This window comes from Budorcas taxicolor, chromosome 7 (genome assembly GCF_023091745.1).
Source record: "Budorcas taxicolor isolate Tak-1 chromosome 7, Takin1.1, whole genome shotgun sequence".
NCBI classification, from domain to species: Eukaryota; Metazoa; Chordata; class Mammalia; order Artiodactyla; family Bovidae; genus Budorcas; species Budorcas taxicolor.
In genome coordinates this window covers 20,761,078-20,787,623 of record NC_068916.1, presented here as the reverse complement: position 1 = coordinate 20,787,623, position 26,546 = coordinate 20,761,078, and the positions used below count along the sequence as shown (strand labels likewise).

Below are 26,546 nucleotides of genomic sequence, written 5' to 3'. Positions count from 1 at the left end.
GTACATCATGAGAAACGCTGGACTAGAAGAAACAAGCTGGAATCAAGATTGCCGGGAGAAATATCAATAACCTCAGAGAGGCAGATGACACCACCTTTACGGCAGAAAGTGAAGAGGAACTAAAAAGCCTCTTGAGGAAAGTGAAAGAGGAGAGTGAAAATGTTGGCTTAAAGCTCAACATTCAGAAAACGAAGATCACGGCATCTGGTCCCATCACTTCATGGGAAATAGATGGGGAAACAGTGGAAACAGTGTCAGACTTTATTTTGGGGGGCTCCAAAATCACTGCAGATGGTGATTGCAGCCATGAAATTAAAAGACGCTTACTCCTTGGAAGGAAAGTTATGACCAACCTAGATAGCATATTCAAAAGCAGAGACATTACTTTGCCAACTAAGGTCCATCTAGTCAAGGCTATGGTTTTTCCTGTGGTCATGTATGGATGTGAGAGTTGGACTGAAAAAGGTTGAGCGCTGACGAATTGATGCTTTTGAACTGTGGTGTTGGAGAAGACTTGAGAGTCCCTTGGACTGCAAGGAGATCCAACCAGTCCATTCTGAAAGAGATCAGTCCTGGGATTTCTTTGGAAGGAATGATGTTAAAGCTGAAACTCCAGTACTTTGGCCACCTCATGTGAAGAGTTTACTCATTGAAAAAGACTCTGATGCTGGGAGAGATTGGGGGCAGGAGGAGAAGGGGATGACAGAGGATGAGATGGCTGGATGGCATCACTGAGTCGATGGACGTGAGTCTGAGTGAACTCCGGGAGTTGGTGATGGACAGGGAGGCCTGGCGTGCTGCGATTCATGGGGTCGCAAAGAGTCAGACTCGACTGAGCGACTGAACTGAACTGAGAGACAATTTTGAACATCATGACTGACTGGGGAGGGGCTGCTACTGGAGCGTACCTAGGGGCTGGGATTGCTGCTCCACACCCTACAGTGCACAGGACATTCCCACCAAAAAGCCATCTGGTACCAAATGTTGAATCTAAGAAACCCTGTTGTATAAAAACTGAATCTTAAAAATAACATTGCAAATACTTCCTTGGCAGTCCAGTGGTTGAGACTCCCCCACTTACAGCACTTCCAGTGCAGGGGCATGGGTTTGATAACCTGGTCCGGGAACTAAGATCCCACATCCCCCATGTTGCAGATGAATTTAAAAAATAACATTGCAGGAAGAGGGGGGAGGGGAAAGCTGGAAGGGAATATGCACAATAGGATTGTTAACAGCAGTTTTTCAACATATTTAAAAAGAAATCCTATGTACACACAGACTACAAGACAACATATCAAATTAGAAATGGCCACCTCTAGGCAGGGAGGAGGAGGAATTATCTGTACTGTTTTACAAATGCGTGTGACAAATATGGCTGAAAGATAAAATGTGTAATACTTCTCTACACTTCTTTGAGTTGTTTCATTAAAAAGCAAATATGTAAATGGTGATTCACTGAGATTAAAGAACTACTTTGGATCTGAAAGAAAATCATTTCTCTTTGAAAATTCACAATAATAAGGGGACTCTCCTGGCAGTCCAACTCCACGCTTCCACTGCAGGTGGCACAAGTTCAATCGCTGGTATGGGAAATAAGATCCCTCGTGCTGTCGGGTGTGACCACAGGAGAAAATAATATGATACCTAACGAATATCTGGGGTTTTTCTAGCGGGTTAATGATAAAGAATCCGCCTGCCAACACAGGAGACCTGGATTCGATCCCTGGGTTGGGAAGATGCCCTGGAGAAGGAAATGGCAACCCACTCCAGTAGTCTTGCTTGGAGTATCCTGTGGAGAGAGGAGTCTGGTGGCCTACAGTCTAAGAGGTCTCAAAGGAGAGGGACATGACTTACTAAACAATGAATGTCTGCTCCACATCGTGCATTACTTAAACAGGGTTTCTTGGTATCTGCTGTATTAAGCACTGGGGATAATTCTGAGTGGTAAGTGCAGCCCCATTCAGTATAGGGTGTTGAGAAGCACCCCTGGCTTCCACCCACTAGATGCCAATAACCCCACCCCCACCTGTCATGTGGGAGAAAATGTCTCCAGAGTGTCAAGCCTGTGGGTGTGATGGGATAAAATTGCCCCAGGGATGAGAAGTCACTGATCTAGACCATTCATTTGATACTAGTCTTTTCTCTCAAATCCATGGTCAAAACTGCTGTCCTGCTACCAGCACTTAAGGGGGATCTAAGACTAGTGATATTTAACTTCTATGCAGAGTACATCATGAGAAATGCTGGGCTGGAAGAAACACAAGCTGGAATCAAGATTGCTGGGAGAAATATCAATAACCTCAGAGAGGCAGAGGACACCATCCTTAAGGCAGAAAGTGAAGAGGAACTAAAAAGCCTCTTGAGAATGAAAGAGGAGAGTGAAAAAGTTGGCTTAAAGCTCAACATTCAGAAAACGAAGATCATGGCATCTGGTCCCATCACTTCATGGGAAATAGATGGGGAAACAGTAGAAACAGTGTCAGACTTCATTTTTTGGGCTCCCAAATTACTGCAGATGGTGACTGCAGCCATGAAATTAAAAGACGCTTACTCCTTGGAAGGAAAGTTATGATCAACCTAGATAGCATATTGAAAAGCAGAGACATTACTTTGCCAACAAAAATCCGTCTAGTCAAGGCTACGGTTTTTCCAGTGGTCATGTATGGATGCGAGAGACGGACTGTGAAGAAAGCTGAGCGCCGAATTGATGGTTTTGAACTGTGGTGTTGGAGAAGACTCTTGAGAGTCCCTTGGACTGCAAGGAGATCCAACCAGTCCATTCTAAAAGAGATCAGCCCTGGGTGTTCTTTGGAAGGAATGATGCTAAAGCTGAAACGCCAGTACTTTGGTCACCTCATGCGAAAAGTTGACTCATTGGAAAAGACTCTTCATGATGGGAGGGATTGGGGGCAGGAGGAGAAGGGGACGACAAAGGATGAGATGGCTGGATGGCATCACCGACTCGATGGACGTGAGTTTGAGTGAACTCGGAGAGATGGTGATGGGCAGGGAGGCGTGGCGTGCTGCGATTCATGGGGTCGCAAAGAGTCGGACACGATTGAGCAACTGAACTGAACTGAAGACTTTAGTATGAGGATGACCACCACGATGACGAACTGACCCTATATAACACTTTACTGAGTACTTCCTAAATGCTGGTACTGTTATAGTACGCTCGATATATTCAAACTACACGCATCTTATCTTTGTGGTTCCCAAGGAAATAGGACCTGAGTCCACGACGCCCTCCAGAGCTGAAGTTAACACATTTGCACGTGGCCTGCTTTGCTCTGAGCCAATGGAAACTACGCTGTATCTGCATCTCATCTACACGCACACCTCCGAAACCCTACAGAGGGTCAAACAGTCTCGCGCCCCCAACCAAAGCCACGGGAGTTCACTCCCGTGCTACCAGCCTCCAACCGACCGGCAATTCGAACTTCTGCCCTTTGAACTGTGTCCCGCCCTTTGACACATTCCCGGCGCCGCCGGCCATTCCTCCAGACTCAGCCGGAGCAGACACAGGGCCAGCCTTGAGGTGGAGACAGGAAAATCCTCCCTGAGAGGAAGCAGCCTGGCGGGTGAAATTAAACGCAGTGCCGCCGCCGCCGACTCCCAGAACACCGCTCCAGCTTCCGGCTCCGGGGCTTCTGGTAGCGGAAAGAAAGGGCAGGCCCAGGGCTTGGGACTGGTGGAGCCTCAAGGATGGGCGGGCCAACCGTATCCTCCAATCGCCGAGCAGAGAAACGACTTGTGGGCAGTTCCTGACTGAGCTGTCATCTCAAATCACAGCTCACTGGGACGCGATAGGGCCCAGTGCCCGGCCTCGCCCCTCTCCGCCGCTGTGGGCGTGGTTATTACCGGAAAGGTGCCGGCCGTCTCGCATTATCCCTGAGCGCCCTGGTTACACTGATAAGGAATGGCCACTAACAAAAGCAATAAGTGTGTATTTCTCCGAACACTTTCTTCATGCTAACACACCCCTATAGAAAACATTCCCATTGTTGGAATGTTTCTTCCCCGAAAATCTATTTCTTCCAGACATGGGGTCATATTTTGTTTCTCTACGTTTTACTTTTGTTAATAACAACATTGGTTGTAATAGGCCATCGTGGTCACTGGATGGCAACCTAGCTTGTGTTTTCACATTTGTGGCTATTTTGTCTTTTGCACTGGGTGTACGCCGGAAAAAAATAAAGCATGTGGATTCTTTAAAAAAAAAAAAAAAAAAATGCTTGGAGAAGGAAATGGCAACCCACTCCAGTATTCTTGCCTGGAGAAGTCCATGGACAGAGGAGCCTGGAGGGCTGCAGTCCATGGGGTTATATGACTGAGTACACGGGCATGAGGGTGGAGGGAGATGGGCTGGTAGCAATAAACTGGTAGAACTAAAAAAAAAGTTTTTTTAAAATTGCTCATTAAGCATTTCTGTATTCCAATCTCTGTTCTCTGCATAGGGGAAGAAGAGTAAACAAAGAAAAAAAATCCTTGCCCTCATCCTTCTTAGATTCCAGTGGGGAGGGGCAAAAAAATTAACCATATTGATAAACAGCATATATATAATAGATATAATATATCTCCGTGTCGACAGGAGAGTGGCAGTGAGCACTTGTCTCTTCTGCCTCCCCAGACCCTGCACAGATCTTTGATTCTCATCACACACAAAGAAGCCTCTACTCTGCCCTAACCACCCCTTCTGAGGACCCAGCCCTAGCCTTGTTCCATGTTCTAGGCAGAATGCTTCTGGTACTGGAGGGCTGCCAGAATGACTGAGGTGAGGCTGGGACAGGCCTGGGGACTCTATGGGTAGTTCCTAGCTGTAAGCCTGTCATCTCAGGCACTTAGAGAACCTCAGATGTGTGGTGAATGGTGGCCAGTACGTGCTGCGGTTGGTTCAATGTACATTAAATTAACAGGCCCCTAAGTCTCCCTCCCACCACACAAAAAAAGTAAATTAACAAGCTCAATTTTGGAAGAATTGGAAATTCTTAACGGTCTTCCTTTTAAGAGCATAGTCTATTCAGAAACAATAACTTCATCATAATATAGCATATACATGTCAGTTCAGAGTGAATCATGGACCTGAATGTAATAGACAAAACACTTCAACATCTAGAAATATAGGAGACATCTTTATGACTTTGGGTTAGGCAAATATTTCTTAGGTAGGATACAAAATGTGGCATACCTGCAAAACGGGAGACCTGGGTTCGATCCCTGGGTAGGGAAGATCCTCTGGAAAGGGGAATGGCAACCCATTCCAGTATTCTTGCCGGGAGAATCCCGTGGATGGAGGAGCCTGGCAGGCTACAGTCCATGGGGTCGCAGAGTCAGAGACTGAGCAACTTCACTTTATACGAAGAATATTTTCAATGGAGAAAAACTGTAACCACAAGAGGGCGCCCTTTCACTAGCAAAACCTCGAAGTACTTTAGGATGAAAGCCTGTTATCCAACCAAATTGGGTCTGCTCAGCTGCTGGCAGTAAAGCCAATTTACTGACCCAGGTTATAATAAAAGAAAGGGCATCGTTTATTGCAGGCACCAAGCAAGGCGTCCAGGCAACTAGTGCTGAAAGACCTGAACTCACTCCCCAACGATTTTCAGGGAAATATTTTCGGAGACAGGATGAGAGGGGATTTGTGGAGATGTGTGATCATCTGGTGGACATTCTTCTGATTGGTTGGTGATGTAATCAGGAGTCAATATCATCAGCCTTCTGATTCCAGCCAATCTGGCTTGTGAGTAGCAAGCAGTTAACTTCTTCCACCTGGTAGGGGTTTCAGTCTGAGCAAAACAACTCAAAGGACCTGGCTTAGAATAATAATATAGCCTTTGAGGAACTTGACTCTTTTTAAGTCCTTGACTTTGTTTAATGACTAAATCGTTGTTATTTTGTCTTGCTTGACTGTTTTCCTTTCTTTCTGCATTCTCTCACTTCTCTGATTGAATTTATTCTTGGAATTCAAGGAAACCCTAGGAGGTTAAAGGTTTTTTGTTTTGTTTTTTAACAAACAAGAGGCAGGTGGAGGCCCTGGGTGGGGAGTGCAGTTGTCCTGGAAGGGTCCCCTCAGGTCCTGCTCTGTTCCAGGAGCACAGAATATACCTCCTGAGTTAAGGGGGGAAATATGCATAATTTTTATATATGTATGTATATATACATAGGCTTCTGAGGTGACGCTAGAGGTAAAGAACCTGCCTGCAATACAGGAGATCTGGGTTCGATCCTTGGGTTGGGAAGATCCCCTGGAGAAGAGAATGGCAACCCATTCCAGTATTTGTGCCTGGAGAATCCCATGGACAGAGGAGCCTAGCAGGCAACAGTCTGTGGGGTCCCAAGAGACAGACACAACTGAGCAACTAACACACACACACATATATACACAGAGAAAATGATAAAGCAAAAGGGACAAGCTATTAACTTTGGGGAAAGTGGGTGAAGGGAATATTCAGAGTTCTTCATCTGATCCTGTAACTTTTTCATAAGCCTGAAATTATGTCAAAATAAAAAGTTACCAAGTTATGCCCTAGTTCATACTAGAAAGCATAGATAGCCAACCAGTGATCAAAGAAGATAAGTGATGAATTTTAATTGAGACCATTAGCTTTCATTCGTTTTCCTGTATCTCTGGTTTGATTGCTATGTTTTCCAAGAATGTAACTGGTGATATAATCTCTTTAAGGAATTTTATTTTTTAAAGATTTATTTTATTTTTGGCTGTGCTGGGTCTTCGTTGCTGCTAGTATGTGGGCTTACTATAGTTGCAGGGGGCAGGGGCTACTCTCTAGTTGTGGTGCACAGGCTTCTCATTGCAGTGGTGTCTCCTAATGCGGAGCACGGGCTCTAGGGGTTCAGGTTTCAGTAGTTGCAGCCCATGGGCTCAGTAGCTGTGGTTAGGGGGCTCTACAGCGCAGACTTAGTTGCTCTTAGCTGTGGTGCCCAGGCTTAGTTGCTGTGGGATCCTCCTGCACCAGGGGTCAAACCGCTGTTCCTGCATTACAAGACAGATTCTTAACCACAGGACCACCAGGGAAGCCCCCTTTAAGGAATTTTATAATAGCTTACTTGCATTGAAAACAGTGGGTCCCAGATGAAGCTGCTACCCCAAGTCACGTGAAAGCTTTTTGTTTTTTTTAATCCCAAATTTTCTTCTCATGTTTATTTCCATAAAGGATAAATTGACACACAGATTGGGTCAGTGACGGGGGACATTCTCCATCATCACGTGGAATTGTCATGTCCCTCACTGCGAATTCCTGGAGAACACAGGCTCTTGCAATGCGATGACCAGACCAGCTGCATCAGCCCCACCCCCACCCCTGGTCTGGCTAGAAGTGCAGATTCTCCAGCTCTACACCAGAACTTCTCACCAGAATCTTCAATGCTGGAGGCCAGCCATCTGTGTTTTAACACCTCTCCCTGGTGAAAAAAGAGAATCACTGACTCAAAGATATGAAGGTAAGTACTCTAAGAAAAGAAAAATAACACAACAGATTCCAATGAACCCCACTGAGGACCCAGTAGAAGATGCTCATTTGTCATTTGAGATCTTTGGGTTTTCTTTGTTTTGTTTTATTTTGTGTGTATATTTAATTGAAATCTGGTTGATTTACAACATTATATCAGTGTCAGTTTACAGCATCATGCGTGATTTAGTGTTATTGCAGACAACACACCATTAAAAGTTATTACAGAAGAAAGGATTTATTTCCTATTTAGAAGCAATGCATCAGCGTACTTCTTTGTGGAACTTTTTTTTTTTAAGTATCCTAGATGCTAAATAATAGAAAGAAGGATAAACCAATGAACTGAAGGGTCAGGGGTCCACCCACCACAAGGACCCAGACCGCTTTGACTCTGTGATTCTGGTGTCCAGCGTCAGAAGATGGGCAGAAATGAGCTTCAACATCAAGGCTGGAGCTGGACAGCCTGGCGGCTGATGAGGACAAGCTGGCATCTGGCCACCAGGAGACTCTTTCTGAGAAGAACAAAATTCCTGCCACCAGGAATCCCGTAATGTAAGAGTTTTTCCCACTGTGAGGATGTGCAGCAACTGGGCCGTCAGGCTCTGCTGGTGGGGAAAGAAGATGGGGCACCCACCTTGGAAAGAGCCTGGTAGCTTCTGAAAAAGTTAAGCAGACACCTGATCCTACCATTCCTAGATCATAGGCATCCCCCAGAGACAGATGAAAGCAAATTCCAACACACATACCTGCACGCAGATGCTCATAACAGCTTTACTCATGATCACCCCAAACTGGAAACAATGTCCATCTGCAGGTGATTAGATAATCAAAGCAGTCCATTCATGCAGTAGAATAAATAACATGAGGCCATAAAGAGGAATCAAGTATGGACCCATGCAAAACAGATGAACCTTAAAAACATGCTCAGGGAAAGAAGCCAGACACAAAAGATCACAACCTTAGGACTACATTTAGATGATATTTCCAGAAAAGGAGATATCTACAGGGACAGAAAGCTATGGACGGGAGCGAAGGAGAGAGCAATTCAAGAGGGAGGACTTTTTGGTGGTGCAGTGGTTAAGGCACTGCACTTCCAATGCAAGGGGCTCGGTTTTGATTCCTGGTCAGGAGACAAAGACAACCACATTGCTGTACGGTGCGGCCAAAAAAATTTTTTTTTAATTTACAAAAAAAAAACGACAAGAGGGAAATTTCTGAGGTGACGGAAATTTTCTGAAATTGGGTCGTGGTGGTGGTTTTCCAATTGGACCAATTTACTAAAAACCGTCGTGGAACCCTATGCTGAAAAACTGGTCAACGCACGTTTTCTAAACTACACTTCAATGAAGTTGTAATAAAAAGTTTTGCCAGGAGAGGGTACCAGAGACCACAAATTCAACTCAGAACCGGCCTGGGGAGGGGGCTCTCCTTTACCGGCTGCCTTCTTTTACCACCTCATAGAGGGAGTGAGCTGGACTCCCGGGGAGATGTTCTGCAGCCTCTCCATGCCGTGGGGTCTCGCTGGAATAAAGTTACCCCCTGCCTTTAGATGACGCCATGGCAATGAACAACTGACCATCTGAGGGGTTGCCAGGAAGCCCTCAACAGTCCACCAGCCTTGATCCGGATGAGCCCTAAATTACACCAGGTGGAAGGATGCCCAAGTCTCTTAAGCACGAGTTGGGGGAAGGAGGTGATGTTGAGACATCCCATGGATCACACCCCTTCACTAAGTCCCAGAGTTAGGGTCCTTACAGGACAAAATATGAATTGGAATGAACTGACACTCTCCTGTTGGCTTCCCTGGTGGCTCAGTGGTAAAGAACCTGCCTGCCTATGCAGGAGATGCTGGTTTGATCACTGGGTGGGGAAGATCCTCTGAAGGAAGAAATGGCAACCCACTCTAGTATTCTTCCCTGGAGAATCCCATGGACAGAGGAGCCTGGTGGGCTATAGTCCATGGGGTCACAAAGAGTTGGACACAACTGAGCATGCAGGCACTATGATAGATTTTAGTCATAACCTGCCCTCCCCCCACCCCCACTGCCCCGCCACCACCACACACACACACACACACACACACACACAGAGCTGGGAATGGGACTGTGTTTGGAAATAGCATCTTAGCAGATGTAGTTAGTTCAGATGAGGTCCTACTAGAGGGGGACCCTAAATCTAGTGACTGGTGTCCTCATAAGAAGAGGGAAATTTGGGGACTTCCCTGGTGGCTGCTGCTGCTGCTAAGTCGCTTCAGTCGTGTCCGACTCTGTGGCTAAGACTCCACATTCCCAGTGCAGGGAGCCCAGATTCTATCCCTGGTCAGGGAATGGGATCCCACGCGCTACAATTAAGATTGAAGATCCTATGTGACGCAGCTAAAACCCGATGCAGTGAAATAAATAAATACTTAAGAAGAAGAAGAGTGAAATTTGCACACAGATGCTGTGTGAAGACAGAGGCAAAGCTCTAGGGGTGATGCTTCTACAAACCAAGGACACTGAGGAGGCTGGTAAAGCCAGAGGCTGGAGGAAGCAGGAAGGACCCTCCCCAGCAGCCTGCAGAAGGAGCAGGGCCCCAGGCTGCCAATGCCTTGATTTTGGACTTCCAGCCTCAAGAATGCAAGAGAATACATTTCTGTTGTTTTAAGCCACCTGGTTTGTGGTTATTGGTGACAGCAGCTCCAGGAAACAAATACAAACCTCCTTCCACCAGGTGGCACAAAGCAAACCTGTCAATTCTTAGTAATTTGATCAATTCACTTTTCCTGGGGCCAGGCTAAGATTAAGGGGCTTCTTACAGCAGCTGAGAGTGCGGCCAGCTGGGCACATGGGGCTGTGAGCAGACCCTAGCCCAGCCAGTGACCCGGCCGTTCTGCTGTTCAGTCACTGTTCTGCTGCTTCTTGGTCCTTCATCTGTTGCCTGGAGGCGAAGGCCGTCTACCTGCTCCGGTTGGTCACTTGGCCATTGTCTCTGGCCCACAGGGCCCTCTGGAAGGTTCTGGGGATAGCAGAGAGAACATGTGGGGACTGGGGGTTGAAACTTGTCACCACCTCCCTCTGGTCACTCCACCCTGGCCTCTCTCTAGAGACTTCTGTTGGGTCCGCACCCAACCCAGGTGACCCTGGGGCCTCTGGGCAGCCAGGCTGGAGATCTCCAAGGTGCAGGGAATTCCAAAGCTTTGGAAATGCAAACCCACTTTCTCTCAAATGTTCATCAGACCTTGGTTTTCCAAAGAAAATCACAGCAACTCAAGAGCCAAGAAGGAAGTCTTTGCTTCCTTCCCTCCTCACTGCTGTGTCATCTGTCCTTTTCCTGAGGGCTCAAGGAGGTTGCGTGCCTGTCAGACAGGCTGGAGCAAGAGGGAACAGTAAAAGGAAGATGCAGAGGTGAGACCACACCAGCCAAAGGGCCCACCATGACCCCAGCCACGGGTGCAGGGGGCTTTCCATGGGTGAGAATAGAAGTGCTGCTATGAAATGCCTCCCATTTCTACATGGACCTAGGAACTTCTCTCTCTCTTTTAAAAAATATTTCTTGGCCTGAGCTGGGTCTTAGTTGTGGCACTTGGGATTTTTTTAGTTGTGGCAGGCAATCTCTTAGTTGCAGCATGTAGGATCTAGTTCCCTGACCAGGGATCAGACCCGGGCCCTCTGCATCAGGAGTGTGGAGTCTTAACCAATGGACCACCAGAGAAGTCCCAGGAATTTCTCTTTTGTTTTTTTAAGAATTTCAGATCTATGAAACTAACACAAAATTTAGTAAATTAAATGTTTAGTAAGGAACTAAAGAGCCTCTTGATGAAAGTGAAAGAGGAGAGTGAAAAAGCTGGCTTAAAACTCAACATTCAGAAAACTAAGATCATGGCATCCGGTCCCATCACTTCATGGCAAATAGATGGGGAAACAATGGAAACAGTGACAGACTTTATTTTCTTGGGCTCCAAAATCACTGCAGATGGTGACTGCAGCCATGAAATTAAGACACTTGCTCCTTGGAAGAAAAACTTTGGCCAACCTAGACAGTATATTAAAAAACAAAGACATTACTTTGCCGACAAAGGTCCATCTAGTCAAAGCTGTAGTCATGTACGGATGTGAGAGTTGTACCATGAAGAAAGCTGAGTGCTGAAGAATTAATACTTTTGAACTGTGGTGTTGGAGAAGACTCTTGAGAGTCCCCTGGACCTCAAGAGGATCAAACCAGTCAATCCTAAAGGAAATCAATCCTGACTATTCATTGGAAGGATTGATGCTGAAGCTGAAGCTCTAATACTTTGGCCACCTGATGCGAAGAACTGACTCACTGGAAAAGACCCTGATGCTGGGAAAGACTGAAGGCGGGAGGAGAAGGGGGCGACAGAGGGTGAGATGGTTGGATGGCATCACCAACTCAATGGACATGGGTTTGAGTAAGCTCTGGGAGTTGGTGATGGACAGGGAAGCCTGGTGTGCTGCAGTCCACGGGGTCGCAAAGAGTCGGACACAGCTGAGCGACTGAACTGAACACAACACTGTAAATCAATATGTGCCTAGTCATTTAGTCACGTCCAACTCTTTGCAACCCCATGGACTGTAGCCCACGAGGCTCCTCTGTCCGTAGGATTTGCCAAGTAAGAATACTGGAGTGCATTGCCATTTCCTTCTCCAGAGGATCTTTCCCACCCAGGATTGAACTCATGTCTTCTGAATTGGCAGGCAGGTTCCTAAGCACTAGTGCCACCTGGCAAGCCCCAATACTGGAGATTTTCTATACTCCAATACAAAATCAAAATTAAAGAGAATCTCAGACCTGCACTAAAAAGCGGAACTTTCTAAGACAATGGGAATGTTATAGATCTGAAGAGCGGCCAGTCGTCCCCAGCCAGGTGCGGCTACTGAGTGGTTGACATTGATTCAGCCCGTGGCCCCAGAGGAACCGAGTTTGAAATTTTATCTTGTTTTAATTCATTTTCATTTAAATAACCGCAAGTAACCAGTAGATATCGTGGGAGACAAGACAGCCCCGGATAATAAACTGGTGTGTCCGGCTGACCCTCTACAACCACGGAGAGGAGTGGAGCACGCAGAGGGAGGCAATTAGCAGGCTGGACCATAAATAAAATACACTTCAATTATGGGCCAGTGGAGGGATGGTGGGCAAAAACCTGTATTTGAGGCTTATACATGGCAGCTCTCACTTTGTCCTCCACAAACAAGCCACAGAACCCGATTTGTGTTTACATCTTAACCGCTGGGGGCTACACGTCCTAGGATCCGAACCCTCAGTCACCCGTTTCCCTTCCACGTCTACCCCTTCTCCACGACAAAGCTCGGACTTTGGTGGGGAAGGAGATTTCTCTGGTTTGTGTGAATCCCAAGCCTGCCTACCCCCACGCCCCTTCACCACCACTCCCCTGGACCCCCCTTCCCCACCCCAGTGCCTGTGGCCAGGTGCAAACACATAGGAGAATCAGCATTGTGTGAGTTTTGAACACAGCAGGGTTTAGGGCTACGGAGATTACAAGATTAGCTTCAATATAAACCAGATTTGGAGAAAAATAAGAACTGTGTCCGGGGGATGGATGCCTTCCTGAACTGGTGACCTCCGAGCTAGAGTTGAAGGTGAAGTATCCAGCCAGGGCGAAGGTTCTGGGGAGGGTACAAACTTTACCTCTCACTCCCACACTCTGCACTAGCCACTTCCCATCTCAAGCAGGCCATTTCACACCAAAAACAGGACTCCTGAACCTCTCCACACACATCCCACCCTTATCTCTGAGGTCACCCTCAAACCTAGAGTAGAACTAGGCTTCCCTCCTTGCCCTTGAACCTGGAAAACTGTACCAGTTCCAAGGCCTTCGCAGTTCCTGCCTTCGGTTCTCAGATTTCTCAGAGCCTCAGTCCCCGGGCTTGGAGGGCTGCTGGGAAATTTCGTTGATAAAATGCACAGCCCCAGGCTTGCCTCCTAGGAGGCTGGATAAAAGGGAGCCTTTGAATTTTCCCCAAGAAAGGGGACCGAAGCTTCGTTTGCATTACACGTTATTTAATAATGAGGAAAAGGTGTTTAGTCCGTATCTAAGGATCGAGTGAGAGTGCTTCCATTCCCCGCCTCACCCTCAGCCAGGAGCCGCTCCAGGGCAGGACGAAAAATTGACGTCGCTTCTCACAAAACAAGAAGAATACACACCTCCCAGTCTCTCCTCAAGCTGCACCTTGTGACCCCAAGCCCCTTGCCTTAACTAAATATCCTCATCCCTGCCGGGACCCCAAATTGCTTACAACTCTGCACGCTGCCCTTCCCCGCCTCGGGACCGCAAGGGTTAAGCGCAGGCGCCGGGCCCGCTGATTGACAGCCCTTCCGGCGGCTGAGGAGAGCCGACCAATCAGAGGCGGGAGTTGGGGGCCCACGTGGGTAAGCGCCCTTACGATTGGTCAGCGCCGCCGGCGGCCGCCTGCGGAGCCCGATCCCACGTGCAGCTGCTGCTAGTTCATTGACCGGCTTCGTGGTGCAGGTGGCGGCGGGGCGGGGCCGGGGCGGGCAGGGGCGGGGGCGGGGCGGGGCCGGGCCGGGCCCGATGGGTCAATTGGCCTCCGGGGAGGGGGGGTGCTTCCTGTCCGCCTGAACTTGGCTGACCCTGGCGGCTTCCTTCTGGGCCACCATCCTAAAAGAGGTGGGTAGGCTTTTAGATCTCTTGGCAGACCCCAGAGTCCCTGGGCTGGGGAGGAGGCTGGAAGGGTGCTGAGGGGCAGACGTAAAGGAGTTTAGTGCCGCAGAACTGATTAGGTCTCTTTCTTCTGAGAAATTTCTAATTCACTTAGCCAACTCTTATTCATCCTTCAAAACCCCTTTCCAAATGATGTTCTCCGGTGCTTTAGGAAATTGTCTCAAAACTAAATTTGAGCTTTGATATCTTTCTCTGGGGTTCCCCCAGCCCTGGCTGCTCCTAGAAGGAAGTGTATATGTTTGGCACCATACCCTGCGCCCCACCTCATAGAGTGAAGTCCTAGGGGGCTCCCCACCAGGAATCAGCACATCTGGAAGCCCCAGAGAGAGGTGAATGAATGAACATCGGATGTAGAGAATGCAGTGGGGTGCTGGCAGTTAGGGAGGAGATTGGAGGCCCAGGACTCAGTCCTAGAGGGAAGATCAAGGTGGGCCAAGGGTGGGGTGGGGCTGGTTGTGTCTCTGTTCCTGATCAGCCTTCTGCGCTCAGGATCTGTCATCTCCTTGTTAATTTTAGAGTCCCTGGCTGAAGTCCTTGTTACTGCAGCCTGAAGAGTGACCTCTTGGGGTCATCTCAGCCCCCACGGGCACCCTCAAAACATGGTGAGGCATTACCCCCAGGGGAGGGGTGAGGAGGCAGCAGCTGGGCTCAAATCTCTCTCTCCTGCTCCTAAGGGAGAGACATGGGCTGGCTGGCCGGGCCTTTAAGCTGGGGATACTAAGCCATCATACTTTAAGGCACTTTAGTTTTAAAATTAAACATTTTATCACCCAGGTGATAAACACCTGGCTACATCATCTATTCAGTTAATATTTTACAAGTCCCTTCCCCTTTCCTGCCCCTGACCCCATTACTTCCCAGAGAAAACCACTTCTAACAGTTTAGGCCAGGGGCCGGCAAGCTTCCATAACAGGCCAGAAAGTAAATATTTTCAACTTTATGCCAAGAATCAAGATGGAAGATACTGTGTGGGTACTTAAGTAATAACAGAGAGAGAGCAAAAGACCTTCAGGTCTCAGGAGGTCCCACCCTGCCCTCTCTGGGGCTGATGACCTGACAGCAAGTATGCTGGCAGTCTGTGGGTTTCATTCATCCCCCACTTTGACTTCTCCAGGCGCATCCTGAGGCCAACCTTCCAGCCCGGAACTATCAGGACATCCTGGATCAGCTCAAGCAGCATTTCCCCAGGTGAGGACAATCCCCGGGGGCTAGAGGCACCACTGTGGCCTGAAGTCTCATAGAGGGAAAGAACCCAAACTTTGTCTCCATGGCCCAAAATGCAGGACCAGTGTGGGCAGCGACCATGTTGGAGGGTGAAGCAGAAGGAAAGGAAAACCAGTAATACCAATCCTGGCTTTAATTTCAGTTTTTGACTGTGTATGTTTCAGTGTGAATTTGCTCACATTCAATTATATTTTATAAAATACTGCATTAAAATCACGTTCGTCTTGACACTGCCTTCAGTGTGGCATGTGGAAGGGACTAGCTCCCTTAATGGAACTGCCCTGCTGGGGGACTGAGGGCAGGGTTTATTCTGGGGAAGGGTCTTGAGGCCTCCACTTCCAGCAGGTCTGTCTTCCCCGGCAGGTTCCCCACTCACTTGACGACGCAGGTGGACCTCGCTTACGGCTTGGTGAGCCCCGCCCCCTCCTGTCAGCCTGTCTGGAGCCACCTGGAAAGGCTGCTGTGTTTAGTCTCATAATCCGGGTTAGGGGACACCGCCTCTACTTTGCTTGCTTTAGGCAATGCAAAGAACCCACTGAGCCCCATCTTCGTGTGTTTTTCTTCTTTTAAATGGAATTCAGTCATAGACACTTTTATTTTTATTTTTTATTTTTGGCTATGCTGGGTCTTTGTTGCTGCTCTCAGGCTTTCTTTAGTTGCGGCGAGTGGGGGCTACTCTTTGCAGAGCACAGGACTCAGTAGTTGTGGCTTTCAGGCTCAGAGCTGTGGCACCTGGGCTCAGATGCTCTGAGGCATGTGGGATCTTCCCTGGCCAGGAACTGAACCCATGTCTCCTGCACTGAACCACCACTGAACCACAAGGGAAGCCCATGTGAGTTTTTCTTAATTAATAAAAACCTTGCTGTGAAAACAAGCAATTCCATATTTAAATTAAGGGGATGTTTCTTCAGGCCACAGTTGGTCAGTTCAGCAGTTTATGTTCCAGTGTGTGCTGTCTTCTGGAACTTTCCATGATGTTAGGAATGTTCTCTATCAACAGGGTCCAGTATGGCACCCACCAGCCCCACGTGGCTACTGTGGTCCTATAAGGAGCTGAATTTTTATTGATTTAAAGTTAAAGAGTCTTATTTGACTGGTGGCATCCTCATTGGACAAAGCAGCTCTAGGGGGAGGAGGGAGACAATATGTAACTAGAGAAGCAAGATTTCACAAAAATGTAAGTGCTTAAAAGAAAATAGAAGGGGTGAAAATGAGTCAGGGTTTTGAACCCAGGTAGTCAGGAAGGGCTTCTTGGAGGAAGTGACGTGCTCAGCGAGACATCAAAGATAAGGAGTTTCTGTCACCCTAGAGAGAACAGGGAAGGTTGTTTCAGGCAGCAAGCATAACATGTGCAGAGGCCCTGGGGAAGGACTGTGCCTGGTGTTGGAGAAACAGTGAGGAGGCCCATGTGGCTAGAGCAGTGAGTGAGGGAGAAAGACGGAGGCGGAGAGGGCAGGGAGGGGGCAGGGCAGGTCACAGCCCTCTTTGGCCGTCTCTTCACATCTAGAATGACAGTCAGTTGTTCAGTCGCTCAGTCGTGTCCGACTCTTTGCAACACCATGGACTGCAGCATGCCAGGCTTCCCTTGTCTTCCACTATCTCTGGAGCTTGCTCAAACTCATGTCCACTAAGTGGTGATGCCATCCAACCATCTCATCCTCTGTTGCCCACTTCTCCTCCTGCCCTCGATCTTTCCTGGTATCAAAGTCTTTTCCAATGAGTTGGCTCATCGCATCAGGTGGCCAAAGTATTGTAGCTTCCGTTTCAGCATCAGTCCTTCCAACGAATATTCAGGGTTGATTTCCTTTGGTGTTGATTGGTTTGATCTCCTTGCAATCCAAGGGACTCTCAAGAGTCTTCTTCAGAACCACAGTTTGAAAGCATAACAGCCAGGGGTCTCCCTAATTACCTCCCACTCTGAGTATGGTTGGCCGTATCCCATTTGATGAGAGCAGAGACCAGAGAGGTATCACAACTTGTCCAGGGTCACACAGCTGGGGAGAGGGCCGCACAGCATTAAGTCTTGTACTCTTGCTCGTGTCTGTCGACTGCCTCCTCATGTGATTGCTGGTGTTCTTTGCAGGTCCTGAAAATCCAGCAGGGGATCCAGGAGCATCTCAAGCAGGTGAATGAGTGACGGGAGCTTGGGTGGCGAGGGAGGGCTGCCCTCCTTGCATGGCAGGAGAAAGGGGGAGAGAGGAAAGAGGGGAGGCCAGAGAGGGACAGGGCAGGTGGTGCAGGCCCTAGCAGGCTGCAGGGGAAGACTTGGGCTTCCTCCTGCCCCCCGGGAGGTGGGAGGGCTGCAGATAGAGGGGGTGAGGCCTTAAGTGGAACCCCAGGATATGAGGTAGCCCCACATCTCAGGAGTGCATCTCCAATCCTGTGCCTCTCCTTCTGGGCCTGCTCCCAATCCCCATGGGGCTGGAGAAGGCCAGGGGCCTGTCAGCACTTCGCAGGTCAGTTACTTCTGCTAGGAAGGGGCCGTTATGTGCCAGGCACAGCCGAATGCAATCTCCATGTATCTGAGGTTCTCAACGGCCTGGCTCACATTGGCAGGGGAGAGCAGGCCTGCACCAGGCCTCCCTTCCTCCCACATGGGGCGCCTTGCCCAGGCTGAAGCGCAGCTTCCACCCCGCCTGTCCTCCCGCCACCTGGCTCCTTTCTCCTGGGCACTGGCAGGACTTTTCCGCCTGTGCCACATGTGACTGGCGGAGGGCCAGGGCCGTGTCTGCGACTTAGCAGAGCCTGGGGTGAGAAGCTCAGGGAACAGGGAAAGACAGATCCAGAGTAGAGCAGAGTGGAGGAGGAGGGGCCAGGAAGCAAGCAGAACACGGTTATTCATTCAACAGATATTTATCCATCACATCCTTGCCAAGTACGGTTGTAGGCGCCAGGGAAATAGCAAAAGAGAACACAGACAAACCGCTGCCCTTGGGGTGAGAGGAACTTGGTAAACAGAAGTGTCAGATGGTAAGGACTCGGCATGGTGGGAGGTGGAATTGAGCAGCCCCAAGGAGAAAGCAATGGCACCCCACTCCAGTACTCTTGCCTGGAAAATCCCATGGATGGAGGAGCCTGGTGGGCTGCAGTCCATGGGGTCGCTAAGAGTCGGACACGACTGAGAGACTTCACTTTCACTTTTCACTTTCATGCATTGGAGAAGGAAAAGGCAACCCACTCCAGTGTTCTTGCCTGGAGAATCCCAGGGACGGGGGAGCCTGGTGGGCTGCCGTCTGTGAGGTCACACAGAGTCAGACATGACTGAAATGACTTTAAAAAAAAAAGGGGATGTGGAGGGAGGTGGGTACCAAGGTGGCAGTGGGTTACAATTCAGGGTGGTCAGGGAAGACTCTGTGGCATTTGTGCAAATTCTTGAAGGAGATCAGAGGAGGAGGGAGGATAGGTGTCTGAATGAGGAGGAGCCCTGGCAGAGGCACAGCCTGTGCAAAGGCCCTGCGGCAGGACTGTGCCTGGCCCTCGCGTGTTGGGGGAACAACCAGAAGGGCCCTGTGGCTGGAGCAGAGTGAGCCAGGGGGAAAGAGGAAGGAGAGGAGCGAGGGAGGGAGGGGATGGGGCAGGTCGTGCAGGCCCTTGTGGGCTGCAGGAGGACTTGGGTTTTTGCTCTCCGGAAGGTGGGAGCCCTGGAGGGCTGTGGGCTGAGGAGGGGGCGGGCCCTGACTCAGATGCTCACCAGCACCCTCTGGTGCCTGCTGTAGGGAGGAGGGACAGGAGTTGGGGTCCAGTTAGGACTATCCAGGTGTGGGAAGCTGATCACTGGGAAGGTTTGGTGGTGAGAAACAGGCAGAGTGGGGATCTGTTTGGAGGAGGAAATTCATAGCAGGTGCTGAGCATTGAAGGGTCTGAGGAGGATCCCCGAGGGTCTCCACCAAGCACCTCTCCCCCCACAGAGAGCCCCAGGTAATGCTTACTCCTGGTTCTGCACAAACCACCGCCCCCTCCGCTGTTTTCAGTCCCTCCTCTACCAGCTTCCCTCAATGCGCATTTAAAATCCGGAGCAGCAGCAGCAGGGCCCCATGCTCCCCAGCCTGCCTGCATACAGCTCTCCCCAGGGAGGGCCAGCTCGCAGGCAGGGGGGAGCAGCACTTTTCATGCTGAGTGCATTAAAGTGCCAGTAAATTGCGCATTAACGAGCCAGGGCGAATTGGGGAAGGCTCCCCTGGGCCTTGTGCTGCTGGGAGGCCCAGCTGGGGAATCCATCTCTGGCTGCCCTAGGAAGCAGCCGCCTGGAGCTACGAGGGCTCAGGGAGGGGGTCCTCACCCCAGCCTCTCCCTCCCCTATCCTGTCCGCCCCAGTGACAGGCAGGAAATGGGACAAGGCTGCGAGTGGGGACAGGTAAACACAGCCCAGCCCCCGCATATCCTGACTCTGGAAAATTGACTTTGGGGCTCTGAGCCTCATTTTCTCATCTGCAGGATGGGAACCTCAGTGGTACCTATTCAACAGAACTGAGAGCCACGGTCAGCACTCACCCCACATTCCTTAGCAGTTATTTCTTTCTGTGAATTAGAACATTTCCCCAGGATTTCAGAATTCACCCTGAGCCAAAGGGTATCTTGGTATCCACCACGGAGAAGAGGCATATGCATTGGTAAGGCCCATGGGCACTGTCTCCAAAGCCACAGGCCAAAGACCACACCCGTGTCCTCCTCTGCAGTAGACATGGGACATGTGTGGCTATTTACATTTTAGTTGGCAATCAAGTGGCACCGTCCACATGTCAAGGACTCAACCTTAGCAGGCAGGTCTAGAACATTCTTAATATCACTATATTTAGTCTTCTGGACTAAATATAGCGGCATATATGCACATTCTCACAGAGCCTTTTATCAGCCCAAAAAGGTGGGTCTCCACAGTGAATTCCTGGCAGTACTGTAGGGGGGCTTCCTGTCTTGGATGGTTTGTGTCCTCGGCTGGAGGCCAGGAACATTGTAGGAGCTGCTGCCCTTGGTTCTTTTTATTTTTTTGACTCTACCAAGTCTTAACTGAGGCATGGGGGATCTAGTTCCCCTGACCAGGGATCAAACTGAGGCCCCTTGCATTGAGAACTTGGAGTCTTAGCCACTGGTCCACCAGGAAAACCCGTCCTTGGTTCTTGAGCCCTTGGATGCGGCCGGTGGGCCTCAGGGTTGCAATTTATTTTATTTTATTTTTTTGACCATGTCCTACTACATGTGCAGTCTTAGTTCCCTGACTAGGGATGGAACCTGTAACAGCTGGACCACCAGGGAAGTGCCCGCATTCTTAATTATACTTAACTTTATATTTAGCCACCTGCAGCCGGTCTGTGCAGGGCAGCACAGTCTCAAGGAAGGAGAGGTTAAAATCGATTCTAGTACTTGGGCCAGAAAAGCTTTGTGGAGGAAAGCAGTAGGACGCGCCATAGGAGGGAGCCTATCCTACAGGAACAGATGGGCAACCTGCTGGGAGGGAGAAAGAAAATTTAGGGAGCCTTCCATGACCACAGAAACTGATGACTTAAACCTGGAATTGGTAGCAATCACATTGCTTGACTTTTATTTTTTTTAATATTTACTTGGCTGTACCAGGGTCTGTCTTATGGCATGTGGGATCTACTTCCCTGACCAGGGATTGAACCCAGGCCCCCTGCATTGGGAGCACAGAGTCTTAGCCACTGGACCATCAGAGAAGCCTTAAAGAAAGAAAGTTAAGTCACTCAGTCGTATCCGACTCTTTGTGACCCCATGGACTGTAGCCCACCAGGCTCCTCCGTCCATGGGATTCTCCAGGCAAGAATACTGGAGTGGGTTGCCATTTCCTTCTCCAGGGGATCTTCCCTCCCCAGGGATCATACCCAGGTCTCCTGCATTGTAGGCAGGCGCTTTAACCTCTGAGCCACCAGGGAAGCCCCAGAGAAGGCTTGGCTCCACTTTAAATGTAAAATAAGTGACCAGCCAGGTTCCCTGGCTGCCCTGTCGCCAGCCCTGCTCCTGAAGAGGAAACCATTGATTTCTTAGGATCTTTGCAACATTTCAGCAAATTCAAATGTCAGTCCCCACACGGGGGGGGTAACAGGGCTTTGCTTCTTGAAGCCATTTTAAGTGTCAGTGGCATTCGGGCCCAAGAAAATGTGAGTTTGATGACCATCTTAGGGTGGTGACTAGTCGTTAGGGCTCAATTTTTGTCAACTGCGGCCACGGTTGCCTTCTGGGTACCAAGAGCTTGCTTTTTGCTGGGTAACCACAAATCCACCCAAAAATGTTCAAGGGAGGTGGTGTACCCCATATTGCCCACAAGGAGACTGGCTTGTTGGAACGGGTTTGTCCTTAAGGTTCTTTTTTTTTTTTCTCTTTTTAAATTATTTATTTGACTGCACTGGGTCCTAGTTGCAGCGCACGGGATTTTCAGTCTTGGTTGCAGCATTTGTTGTTGGTGTTCAGTGGCTCAGTCGTGTCTGACTCTTTGCGACCCCATGGACTGCAGCACACCAGGCTTCCCTGTCCTTCACTGTCTCCTGGAGTTTGTTCATACTCACATCCATTGAGATGGTGATGCCATCCAACCATCTCATCCTCTTTCGTTCCCTTCTCTTCCTGCCTTCAATCTTTCCCAGCATCATGTGTGGTCTTTTCCAATGAGTCAGCTCTTGACATCAGGTGGCCAAACTATTAGAGCTTCATCTTCAGCATCAGTCCTTCCAATGAATATTCAGGTTGATTTCCTTTTAAGGGTTGACTGGTTGCAGCATGCTGGATCTTGAACTACAGCATTTGAACACTTAGTTGCAGCATGTGGGATCTAGTTCCCTGACCAAGGATCGGACCCAGGCCCCTTGCATTGGGAGTATGGACTCTTAGCCACTAGACCACCAGAGAGGTCCCCCAGGGCTGTCCTTTAATGAAGCTTTAATGGGATGACCTTCTCCCTCCAGGCAGAAAACTTCCTACAGATGATGGAGACCTGCAGCCAATCCCTAGGCTTCCAGCTAGGGGAGGTAGGTTCTTGGGTCCTCCAGGAGGGTGGGGATGGGCTCAGGGCAAAGGGTGCACCCTGGTGTCCCTCACCCACGACCCTGCGCTTCCAGAACCAGGGGAGCCAGGCCTCCCTCAGTGAGCAACCCAGCCAGGACCACCAGCACCCAGGGGCCACGCCCCCACAGACCTCCGGTCTCCAGGATCTAGACTTCGAAGACGTCCTGGTCATGAGGTCATCTGACTGGTTCCAGCAGTCCCCCAGAGTGGACAGTGACACAGTCTGCCAGCGAGATACACAGCCGTGCTGGGACTCGGAGCCCCAGTTTCCACAGGATGTTCTGACAGAGCAGCTCTGGGAGATTTTTGCTGGGACCCAGGACCAGGGAGAGCACCCAAGACACAGGAGTGAGTCTCCCTGGGGGTGAGGGGACAGGGGGGCTCAGGCCACGTGGAGAGGCAGCATCTGTTGAACTTGGTTGCCCTGCCTTCTCTCCCTTATCCCTTCCTGTCATCATAGCGACAGACCAGGTGCCAGGCCATGTAAGTAACTGGAATCCTCAGTACCCAGAGGAGTGGGCTTTGTCCTTACTGGGCCCCCTGGTAGGGACCTCTGGGTGCCTGTGGGGTTGGCCTGCCCACCCCCTTACCCCTTGGAGACCCTCAGAGAATACCTGCAGCTCGGCCTCAATGGAAGGATGGGACTCCTGGCAGCTAGAGCATCTTGTCTACACTGCTTGGACCCTCCCACCGTGTCCGCTTCTCAGACTAACCCGGGCACATCCTTTGGTCTGAACTGATTCCCCCAATTCCCATGGGCAGGAGAGCCAGGAGCCAGGACCACGATACTTGGGAGTGAAAATGCTTCCCAAGGACACTCTGGGTAATCCAGGGGGAGAAGGGCAGTCCGCCCTGGCGGGGAGGGGGCATGCTTGCCACTGATTCACTCTTGTCTCTGCCCAGTTTTCCTCCCACCCACGCCCTCCGCCAGCTCCTCTGCGGGCTCCCGAGAGGGAAGCCCAGGACTGGGTGCTCTAGGACAGGGGTTGTTCTCCTACATGGCCCAGGTAAGACCTTGCACTCCACACAAAAGCTAGGGGGGAGGCGGTCAAGACATTAGGGGGATGTGGCTCAGGTGTGACCTCATCCACCCACAGGAGCTTACCAGGAAGACCTATCAGTTTCTGAAGCCCATGTAAGTATGTCCCAACCTGTGGTCTGAGGCTAGGGGAGCTGAGATGTAGGGATGAGAATACTTCCTGGAGGAAGGGGCAAAATGCTTAGGGTCTTGAAGGATGAATAGGAGTTTGGGATAGGACAAAGCATTCTGGGCGGAGGGGAGCAGTGTTCCATTACAGGAAACAGAATACTTGGAGGAATGTGTGTAGGACCTTGGGGGATGTAGAGTGTGCTGGAGAAGTGAGGCTTGAGAGAATCCATAAACCTGAAAAGGAAGGAAGCCCTTTTGGGGCTTGCTGGGTGCTCTGCTCTAGGCAGAGGCTCTCAGGCAGGTTGCTGATTCTGAGGCCTTCTCTTTCAAGATGCTGGGACCCCGAGGACTTTGAAAACACATGGAATAGGCCTAATGTCTTGCCCTGGCAGTCCAGGAAGCTGGCCGTTCCACACAGAGTGGAGAAGATGCAGAGACTAGAACATGGGGAGCCTGTGCTGGCCACGGCCGTCAGCAGCTTCACCCGGCACGCCTTCACCTGCAGCAGGGGTGGCGTCAAGGTGTGGAGCCTGGTGGGCCAGGTGATGAAGGCCAGGTTTCCAGAAAGCTTCTTGAGAGTAGAGGTAAGGGCTCTGGGGCGGGGCTTGTGGGAACTGGGAGTGCCCGGCCCCCCGCAGGGGAGGAAGCTCACCTCAGACTCTGCCCACCCCAGACACCGGGGGCCTACCTGCGCACCTGCCTGCTGTTCTCAAACAGCACAACCCTGCTCACGGGCGGCCACAACCTGGCTGGTGTGAGCCTGTGGGACCTGACGGCGCCTTCCCTGCATGTGAGAGCCGAACTGCCCTGCGCGGGCCTCACCTGCCAGGCCCTGGCTGCCAGCCCGGAGGACAGCCTGGCTTTTGCTGGCTTCACCAACGGCAGCGTCAGGATCTGGGACCTGCGGGACTGGAGTGTGGTCAGGTGTGGCCCGGGGGAGAGCCTCTTCCTGTCTCGGCCCCTGAGCAGGAACCCAGCAGTTTCAAGGCCAAAGCCCCTTCCTTTGGGAACTCTTACATTGGAGAGTTGGAGACCTGGGTTCACGTCATGGCCGGGCTGTTTGTTTGAAACCCCATTGTGGGACTTCTTGTCTGCCTTGGTTTCCCCATCTGTCACCCTGATGTGATTGGGCAACATAATTTTTGGTTGGGGAGCTGTGCCAGGCCCTGTGGGGTGCTGAGCAGCATCCCAGCCCCCACCCACTCAGTGGTAGGAGCACAGATATCCCCAGGCATGGTCCCCTGGGGCTTAGACTCACCCCTGGGGAGTATGATTGGATGTCTCCAGGGGTGCAGAGCTTAAAGTCTGAGCTCTGACCTCCTTCCCTATGCCTCTCCTGGGCCAGGGACCTGCCGGGACATCCAAACGGTGCCAAGAGCATTGCTGTTAAAGACCAGTACGTCTGGACGGGGGGTCTGGATGCCTGCCTGCGGTGCTGGGATCTGAGGGCCACTGGGGAGCCCCAAGAATACCAGTTTGAATCTCAGGTGTGCAGCTGGGATGGGGCCTGCTTGGTCAGTAGCAGCTGGGCCTGGGACTGAAGGAGGTTGATGCTGGGGGAAGGGCAGGGGGAGTGGTACCTCAAGTCTCCGTGATGCTGTGAAGAGAGGGTTGCTTAGCTACATCCCCCTCCATTGCCCAGATAACATTGGATGCTTTTGTACTCTGTATCAAGGGATCATATTCTGAGTCTCTGTGATAATCTGGTAAGGTAGAGAGGACCACACTCATTTTGCAGATGAGCCAACCTAGGCTGGAAATGTGAAGTTGCTTGTTGGTGCCTCCCAGCCAGGAAGCGGGCAGGCGGTCAGGCCCCCATGGGTGGGTTCCTGGGCTCCTGCCACCTCTTGACCTGGCTGGGACCTGACCAATGTTTTCCTTGCTGTCTTCTCCCCAGATAATGAGCCTGTCACCCAGCCCCCATGAGGACTGGGTGCTGGTGGGCACGGCCAATGGCCAGCAGTGGCTGCAGCCCAGCCTTGGGGGCCAGAAACGCATGGTGGGGTGTAAGGACGGCACCATCCTTGGACTCAAGTTCTCCCCTGTGGGTGAGTAGCCAGGAAGGGACTAGGGAGTCCCCCATGGGCCCCAGCGAGCCTCAGCCTCCCACAGGGCGCTGCCTCACTCAGACTCACTCCACCCAGCCCTTTCATCTCTCTTTTTAATATTTATGTATTTGACTGCACTGGGTCTTAGTTGCGGCATGAAGGATCTTTAGCTGCAGCATGTGGGATCTAGTTCCCTGACCAGGGATTGAACCTGGGGCCCCTGCATTGGGAGCATGGAGTGTTAACCCCTGGACCACCAGGAAAGTCTCCTGCTCAGCCCTTTCTGACCCTTCCTGACCAGCCCCCTTGACCATGCCCTTCATCAGCAGGAACTCCCCTGAGAGATGCTATCTGCAGGGGCTCACTCCGGGAGGTGTGAGGGGCTCCAGTTCCCAGATCCCCAGGGGAAGTCCTCAGCTGCCAGCTTTCTCTGTGACTGGGGCCCCCTCTGCCTCTTCCCAGGCCAGTGGTGGGTGAGTGTGGGAACAGACAACCTGGTTAGCATCTTCAGCATGCCCACGGGGACCATGGCAGTCCAGGTACAAGGGTAGGGCAGGAGGGTGGTGTGTGTGTGTCCTGGGTGCTGAGGGGCCAGGTCTAGGGGTCCAAATGCAGAGGCCCACCACCAAAAGGGACCACATTTGAATGGATGGACAGATGTTAAGAACAAGAATGGGTGAGTCCCTCGCTCTGCCCCCCAACCCTCCCAGGTGCCCGAGAGATCCTCTGTCATGTGCTGTGACGTGTCCCCCAGCAACCACCTGATTGTCACAGGGTCCAGGGACCATGCCTCGGTGTACCAGCTCACATACTGAGGGTTCGCTGGGGTGGGCGGGCTCGCACGATGAGTGATCTTTGTCATGTGTAATAAAGCAATAGGAAAAAGCACTGGTCTGGTGCTGTGTCCTGTCCCCTGGCACCTCATGGAGGTTTGAAGGGACTTT

At 50.7% G+C, this 26,546-nt stretch overlaps 1 protein-coding gene and 1 non-coding gene across 2 annotated transcripts; one reads left to right on the top strand and one right to left on the bottom strand.

Annotated features, from left to right (window-relative positions):
* The first annotated feature begins 15,123 nt into the window (after positions 1–15,123).
* On the top strand, positions 15,124–26,438 carry TLE6 (TLE family member 6, subcortical maternal complex member). Its single transcript, XM_052643476.1, has 16 exons — positions 15,124–15,141; positions 15,284–15,357; positions 15,757–15,802; positions 17,477–17,518; positions 22,305–22,367; positions 22,458–22,752; positions 22,865–22,887; positions 23,167–23,227; positions 23,308–23,411; positions 23,502–23,539; positions 23,886–24,138; positions 24,228–24,478; positions 24,900–25,041; positions 25,452–25,602; positions 26,065–26,141; positions 26,313–26,438. Exons 1-16 carry the CDS (start codon positions 15,124–15,126, stop codon positions 26,415–26,417), a joined length of 1,743 nt encoding a protein of 580 aa, XP_052499436.1. The 3' UTR covers positions 26,418–26,438.
* TRNAG-CCC (transfer RNA glycine (anticodon CCC)) lies at positions 20,990–21,062 on the bottom strand. The gene has a single exon. It is a non-coding gene; the product is annotated as a tRNA-Gly (tRNA).
* Positions 26,439–26,546: the final 108 nt, after the last annotated feature.